The sequence below is a fragment of the Nicotiana tabacum genome, chromosome 1 (assembly GCF_000715075.1).
Source record: "Nicotiana tabacum cultivar K326 chromosome 1, ASM71507v2, whole genome shotgun sequence".
In the NCBI taxonomy this organism is placed as follows: domain Eukaryota; kingdom Viridiplantae; phylum Streptophyta; class Magnoliopsida; order Solanales; family Solanaceae; genus Nicotiana; species Nicotiana tabacum.
In genome coordinates, this window is record NC_134080.1 from 218,390,699 (window position 1) to 218,399,197 (window position 8,499).

The window sequence follows — 8,499 nt, forward strand, 5'->3', positions numbered from 1 at the left end:
GCTGATAACGTGTTATAAAATAAAGACTGTAAAGTAAAGACAAGTATAGAGAGAAACTGATATATTATTCGAACTCAAACTGATGTACATAATGAACTGAAATCTCTTCTATTTATAGAAGAAAGGAAGTTGCTCTGTAAACTGCTACTATAAGCTGCTGTGTAAGCTGCTACTACAAGCTGCAGTGTAAGCTACTATAAGCTGCTGTGTAAGCTGCTACTACAAGCTGCTGTGTAAGCTGCTGCTGTACCAGATATGGATAATCTTCTACTGAGAGCAATATTTATCCATAACGGAGTACTGAATGGATAAGCGTATTATACCCGGTATGGATAATCTTCTACCGGGGGTAATGTTTATCCATAACTGGGTACTGAAAAGATAAGCCTATTATACCCGGTATGGATAAACTTCTACTGGGGGTAATGTTTATCCATAACCGGGTACCGAAGTGATAAGCTTCTTCAGGAAGCTTATTTCCAATATAGTACTAAATAGATAAACATATTTACGGTGGAGTCCCATATGGGTAAGCTTCTTCAGGAAGCTTATTTACAACGGAGTACTAAATGAACATCCATAATATAATATATTTATAACAGACTCAAATTTGTTACTCCTTATATAGTCTGTTTTTTGGTGACCAGCAGTACTGCTGTTAATCTAATTGATTGTAGATTTGTAGTAGATAACATACACAGTCAAATTCTTTTACAACACTATCGCTGATATTTTTTGGCTGATGTAGTAAAGTGCGGTTATAGATAATATATATATTACAATATAACATGAAAAATTAATTCAAAACACATTTGAATATTATAATAAAATATTGTTATAAATAATGACTGTTATAGAAAGATTTAATATTTATATTTAAGTCTTCAATAATAAATTGTTTAGGGTCATTGTTTAAGGATTTTGAGTAATTAATTCCAACAATTTATCGTTTGATTGATCGCCCAAAAAAAAAGTACTGAATAATTAGTGGTGGGAATAATTAATGATATTAAATAATAAATACATTAAGTTATAAATCTTTGTGTTATATTTAAAGATAAAAATATCCTTTTAAAAGCAAGTACTTAATGCATACATGGCAATATCCATATTATTAATAACTGCATTTTTTTATTTATTAATTCTGACATGAAACTACTCCTTGAGGGCAGATTGATTATCCGAATTTGAATATTAATTTTGATATAAAATCTAAGATTACATTTACGTGATAATATACAAACAGAAAATCAATTTTTATTTAGACAGAAAGAGCAGCTAAGAGCAAAATTATTGTGGGACAGCGGGTAAGTAATGGGCATTTTAGATGAACTCCGAGCAGCCGCCGGCAAACTTTTGAACCGGAAAGTTCAACAGAAATCGTCAGACGCATGCGCGTTACAAGGCAAGTACAGTGCCAGTATTACATCGGCCGTTTCCAAAATCGACGGTTCCGTCAAATATGACGGCGCTCAAAAGACGGATGATTACGTTTTTTACCCTGACGGCCGTGAAAAGATCGGCCGAATTCTCTCAAAGCTCACGAAATTTGCCGTCGTCTCTGCCGTAGACGAATCTCTTAAAACCGTCGCTGGTCAGAATCCTCTCTCCCTCTCTCTCTCTCACACACACACATACACACACACTTTTTCTCTTTCTAGTATGCGCAATATAGGAGTTTTGAATTATGCGTTGTTTATTACAGATAGAGTTAAAGTTAATTTATCTCTGATTTTTGATGTTGGAATTACTATGTGTTTTTCGAGTTTATATTGTAATATTGCTGAGGTTAAGCTGTACTATATGCGAAATTAGGTGTGTTTCTGAATCTTTAGCATTGTATCCCGCTCCTAAGTTTTTTACTGGTTCAGCATGATGCAATATGAGGGGAAAGTTATATAGTAGTATTATACTCACAAGATATTGTTCCGTGGTAGCTTAGTAGCTGTGATATTAGTATATTTTAGCTTTGATACTGCCTTCGGTTTCAATTATGCATATAATTAGTGGAGAATTTTAGGTTATATGCACTTGTGTAAAAATAGTTACAAAATTAGGTCATTTATAAGGTAATAACAGTTAAATTCTACTATAAGCATTAATTGATAACATGATAAAAATAGTAAGTAACATGCTATTAGGGGTGGAGTTAGGTTGGTGTAAAGGGTTCAATTGATTACTCTTTCCCAAAAACTAATACTGTGCAAATAAATTGTTGAATCTCTTGATGCAAGGAGAAATTCTTGTTGTAGTGATAAAGGGGGTTCAAAATTTACTTTAGGTCACAGGTTCAATTCACATGTGTGACATTGCAGTATTTTTTGGAATCTCCTTGACAAACTCCTGGCTCCGCTTCTGCCCGCTATAGTAGGTCAATCTACACCAATGGTGTAAAAAATCTTTACATCGTCAGTGTATATAACTTAATCCTTTTTGAATATTTATAGATAAACTAGGTTCGCATGCATCGCCGCAGAGAAGGATGTAGAGTCTACACTAGTAATTCGCGTCCACTGAGTTAATCCGCCTTTGAGTGGAAGCCGTTTCTGCTGCGAAATGCTGTATGTGATGCATCTAAGACCAATTACTAACTTAGCATGTCCATTTGCTGATTTGATCGCACTGCAAAGTGGTGTAACCCTTGGTAAGGTAGACTTTGAAATTTGATCACCTTCTAGTAGTGCAGTGTTTGTTATGTTTTTGCACTGGATTACTTCAATTCTATTCCAGCCTTCACAGGCTTCACGTGTTCTCCATTGGAGAAAAAGGAGGGGGAACTTGGAAGTGACCCTTGCAAGTTGCAAGACCGTCCTTTATGATATAGAACTCTAGCATTTGAGTGATTGCCATCGACTGGTCCATTTTGGTGATGTACTATCTTTTTGATGTACTGTAGATGGAGTATGGCCTTTATTGTGTGGACTAAAGTAGTAGCTAAACTTACATGTATGACGCCTCATGCTAAGGCTTCCATGAGTTTCACACACCTAAATTTCCGTACTTTGCCCTTATAGTTTCTTCATTCTTGTTGACTATAGAATCGACTTTCCTGAGTTCTCAAATCATCTTTTAATAAGTTTATATGTCCTTTGTGCTCAAGTAATAATGGTTAACTGAAAGAAAGAAACAAATAAAAGGAAAAAGAAGTGTACTAGCTCTCTACAACATTTGTAATGAAACATGCGGAGCTTTTTTCCCAAGCAGTAAGGCTAGTTAACTGAGAGTTTTGCCCCTAGGACTCTAGTTCAATGGCAAAGTTATACATTGCAGGATGTGTAGTAGGCGCACATAATCCCTCCTTTTTCCCACGTTAACATGACGCATTATAATCCCACCTAATTCCAACGATCTAAAATCGAAAGAACCACTCTTTGGGTTTCTTTGAAGATCCTTATCAATATTGGGGACCTGACATGTTTGGATTTGGGTAATACAAACAGCTGATTCCTGCGAGTATTTCTTGGTGTATATGGTCAGAAAGGAACAACATATGTTTTGAAGGTTTATCAACTCCAAATCATTCCCTCAAGGCTAGATGTCTTTTGTATCTTTATAGTTGGCATTACCTTTCCCCCTTAGATTCTCCTGACAACGTTTTGAACTTCGTTAGCTCCCTGGTACTAGAATAGTCTTTTTGTAATTGAGCTAACAGTGTCTTTTTTGCTTCCATAACTTTTGTATTATTATGCATCTTCGTGATGCCAGCAATGAAATTTATTATTACTTCATAAAAAAAAACAGCTGATTGTTGACCCTTTTGGAGTTGGCTATGCTTGATATTATATTCTCAATATCTCATTGATGGTTGTGACTCAAGAACACTGTCTGCTAGGAGTACACATCTTATGATGATTGATGGATATCACTAACACTGACCTCGAACATTTATGTACTTTTTCATTGATATACCAAATGGATTTTCATATGCTTATCATTTCTGCAGGTGGCAGTAATATTACCAAGGAAAGATTGAAGGACCAACCGCCTTCGCGTGCTTCTAGTAGAGCTGAGAAACAAGATGTTACTGTTATGATGGAGGAGATGCAGGCAAAGATGGAGAAACTTCAGGATGACATGAATAACACGAAGCAACAAAATGAGGTGTCAACTAAATGTATCACGGGGTTGGAGTCCTTTGAGTTCTCTGATGAGCCTATCAAGAGTTCAGCTCCTTCAAGATCTAATAGAAAAAAGGTTTTCATTCGCTCTCGGCTGTAGAAATCATGATATCTTGTCTTGGAATCTGCAATGTTCATCTTTCATAGTATGTCAGTCCTGCTTCTGTAAATTTTTTGCTTTCAGGCAATCTAGTTGTATAATACAAAGTAATTATCAAGTACAATAAGAAAATGTTAAACTGGTCTCTATTGTGCAAGCTAGTGTCCTTTGTACCAAGTAATTGCCAACTCTTAGATATGCTGTAATGAGCTCCAATAATTTCTTTTATCAGTGGATATGTCGCTTACAGAGAATCAAAGTTTTATTACACTAGGGCACTTAAGCTCTGGGTGTGATGTCTTCATTGTACAGTTTTAGTATGTGTTCTTAAACAAATTGGTTTGAAGGCGCCCAAACGTGTGGCCTACTAGTTAAAGTGGATAAGACCCGAGGAAATCAGGGTTTACTAGGACTTCCCATCTTTGTCATCTGTCTAAACCATGGAGGGTAGAGTTACCCCTTACATGTGCCGGTGAAAGGTAGCAAGTATCCCATGGATTATTCGAGTTATGCAAAAGACTGGCTTGGAGGCCGCCATCATTTAAGACTAAATTATCTTTTCCTAGAAACTTATGTAAAAGTGACAGCAGTAAACTGATTTAAATAAGGGGCAAAGAATTTTAAGTGAGAAATGGTGTTATTATTAGGCCAAGTGTGCTTTGAAGGAAATAGTACAAGCATATATTTATTGAACAATAAAGAAACCAATCAGTCATTCATGAACGATAAAATATTTCAGATGTTGAGAAGCTGAAAATTTGGCTTTATGGAGAATAGAAAAAGATACGAAATGATAATCTGAACTAAATCAAGAGGAAGTCAAAAACAGAATTTCCAACAATCAATTTACCAGCTATAATCATTGCATTAGTGCAGACAGAAGAAATGAAATATAACAAACAGAAGCACTTCAATCAGAAGATAATTTAGCTGAAAAATAGCAGCTTAATATAGTTATCTATGAATATATATAACTATAATGCTTTTACAAATACATATTCATGACTATAACTATGAATAAAGAGGGCATCTGTATCACCTATGTAACAATGGAAACAATGCTACAATTTGCAGTATTTGAAGAACAAATTTCAAAGAATACAATAGGTTGAACTAAACATTTATACTGCATACTCAATCACTCAGTACTATTAATATAAAGATTTTGAAATCATATCCACTTTCCCTTGAATCCATGAAATAAGAATTTTTGGGATGTCAAGTGGCCGAGACCTGAAAGCACGTACACGAGGGAGTATTTATTCTCATCTTCCCCGCGGATTTACTAACTGAGAAAAAACAGCATTATTAGCAGCATCCCCTGCATCATCATCTGTTTTTGAGTTAATCCCTTCAATCTTGCTAACACTCTTGTCGAATGGCTCGACTGGTGTTAATGGTATACCAGGTATATGGTTTGTACTGTTATCATCGGGCTCTGCTAGTGCTGACGAGGCTTCTTCAAGTTGAAGAGCATATTCCAAGTTCCACAGCACGTCCCCCATCGAAGGTCTATCAACTCCGTGCTCAGCCAAACACTTTGCAGCTGTCTCCCCGAACTTTTTCAGGGCAGCTGGATTCACCTTCCCCTCGAGGTTTGTGTCCATTATCCGATCCAACATGCCTTTCTTTTGCCAAATCATAGCCCACTCGGCTATATTAACTTGCTCGCGTGGGAGCACTGGATTCAATGCAGGTCTGGTGCAGAGAACTTCCATTAGGACAACACCAAATGAATAAACATCTGATTTCTCTGTAAGCTGTTGCCTTCTGAAGTATTCAGGATCAAGGTATCCAAAACTACCCTTAACGGCGGTGCTGACGTGTGTCTGATCAAGAGCCGGTCCAGCTTTAGAAAGACCAAAGTCAGCAACTTTAGCTACAAAGTTCTCATCCAAGAGTATGTTGGTAGTTTTCACATCGCGGTGAATGATGCTCTGAGCTGCACCGGTGTGGAGATAATGCAGCCCCTTGGCAGCACCAATACAAATCTCAAGACGCTGCTTCCACGAGAGAGGTGGGAGATCCGTTCCATAAAGATGGCTTCGGAGAGGGCCATTTGCCATATATTCATAAACCAGAATCATTTCTGACATTTCATCACAGTAACCAATCAAAGACACAAGGTGACGATGGCGAAGTTTGGATAACATTTCAATCTCAGTTTGAAATTCAGCTAAACCTTGTTCAGATCCTTGGTTTCCTCTTTTAATAGCAAGTCTAGTCCCATCTTCTAGTGTTCCTTTATAGACCCTACCAAAACCACCAACACCAAGAAGCAAACTTTCATCAAATTTGTTAGTTGAATCCAATATTTCTTGGAAACTAAAGAATCGTCCAACATTTGGTGAAGCCAAGGAGATGTAGCTTGCTCGAGAAATTGTAGACATTTTTGTCAAACTTAAAGAGTTTCCATACAACGGAGGAAGCCACGAGTGCCTTTGGTTGGAAGTCTCTGATCTGCGGGCTATAAAGAAGCAACAACACAACCCGATAAACGCCAATGCAGCTGATGCTCCCAAGGCGAAACCAAGAATGATACCTATCTTGCTCTTTTTGTGAGACAACACAAGAAAAGTCTCAACAGATTGAACCCCATTAAAGCTTCTGGCTTCATTACTGATCTTCATGATTTCCAGTCCATTCATAATTGCATTTATATAATCAGCACTCGTGTCTGGACCAACACTAACTTTCAGCATACTTGAATTCACTGAAGAATTAGAGACGAAATCTTTGTATAAAGGTACGTCCAAATTACCAGCTAAGTTTGACAAGTCTATGTCCAATAGAGCAATGTCATCATTAACATATAAGTTGAACAGAAGAGCGTTCAAAGATTCGCTCACAATATCACAAAAATGTACACGGATGAAGTACATGAAGTTTGGATCAACGGTGAAGATCCACGTGATATTGAAATTCACATTAGGTACATTTGCATCTCCCATTGTTTCAGCAGTAGCGTAAACCCAATTTGGTGCTATTTCAGGAGTCATAGTAGCTGGATATTTTATACTTGACGGACTAACTGAAGCACTTACTGCAGAGCTGTTAATGTGCAGGTACTTCGCGTCATTCTCCCACGTTCTTCCCAACGTGTCGTTTTGAGCAGTAAGATGAGGACCTCCCATATTTAGACGATAAACAGTTTCGAGGGCTAGTCCTGAAAGGCCATTGAAAGGCGCTAAGGGAGATAAAGCGACTGCTTGATCTGGAATCAACTCATCAGGGACGGATACAACTTCAATGGCGTTTATAAATGCAACGGAGTTGTTTGAAGGGATTAAAGCAAGAGTCAAGCTATCTGAATCAACGTTGATGGCATATTCCTTAAAGAGGTACGAACCATTATAACTCTTGAAACTGAAATTGTTCAACAGAACAAAATTTTCTGTGACAACCGTCATTGAGGCAGACGTTAAGTTGTGCCCCGGAAGAGGATAGAAGTAGAGACGGACCCAATGTCGCCCTTCTTGCTTTATATCAAACTTAAAAACTGTCGTCCTATGGAAAATTCTCGCGGACTGATAAATTGAAGACGGAGCAGTAGTATTCGACGTGGCAGAAACAGAATTTTCCTTAGTTTCTAAAGAAACTGAAGGATGGAGTGTATCAGGAACATATGTCTGGCCAATATAAGTCACATTTTGTGAAGATCCACATGCAATCAAATAGTTATCAGTAGGAGTAAAAACAGCATTAGAATCCTGAGTGAAGAAACTTGACACTACTAATACTAGAACTAAAGGTATCAAATGCATTATTCTCAAATTTACCATCCTAAGGAGCCAACTATTATACACAATAAACTCCAATTCTCCTAGAAAATTTGCAGTCCAAAGGCCACCTAAGTAGTATTGAGAATCAACAATTCTAGCATTGCAGATCTTACTTATCTATCTAGAGAAAACACAAGAGAAAAAAATCTTGAAATAGAAAAAAGCTTTCTTGACTGACAAAACACAAGAAACTACCAATAAACTATGGCTACCACCAAATTCAGAAAAAATAGTGTCAAGACAAGAACTGAGCTTTTCCACTACCTGTAGCTTTTTTTTCCCTAAAGCTAACAACTTTCCTCAAACTGCAAATTGGAAATGCCGGCTTTGGCTTTGGCTTTGGTCCAGTGGTAAGAACACGTGACGTGTGGGTTAGGTGAATGTCACAGATTCAACCCCTACTGCGGCAAACAGAGGTATTTAAGTAGAGAAAGGTAGAGGGAAGTGTCTATTATCCACTGATTTTCGAACCGTACACTATTACTTGGCGATTTCTTGA

The 8,499-nt window shown here is 37.3% G+C and overlaps 2 protein-coding genes across 2 annotated transcripts; one reads left to right on the top strand and one right to left on the bottom strand.

Moving 5' to 3' along the window:
• Positions 1 to 1,225: 1,225 nt before the first annotated feature.
• LOC107813467 (uncharacterized) lies at positions 1,226 to 4,444 on the top strand. Its single transcript, XM_016638743.2, has 2 exons — positions 1,226 to 1,594; positions 3,944 to 4,444. Exons 1-2 carry the CDS (start codon positions 1,315 to 1,317, stop codon positions 4,216 to 4,218), a joined length of 555 nt encoding a protein of 184 aa, XP_016494229.1. The 5' UTR covers positions 1,226 to 1,314; the 3' UTR covers positions 4,219 to 4,444.
• Positions 4,445 to 5,143: 699 nt separating this feature from the next.
• On the bottom strand, positions 5,144 to 7,628 carry LOC107813468 (receptor-like protein kinase THESEUS 1). Its single transcript, XM_016638744.2, has one exon. The coding sequence runs from the start codon at positions 7,626 to 7,628 to the stop codon at positions 5,484 to 5,486; it is 2,145 nt and encodes a 714-aa protein (XP_016494230.2). The 3' UTR covers positions 5,144 to 5,483.
• Positions 7,629 to 8,499: the final 871 nt, after the last annotated feature.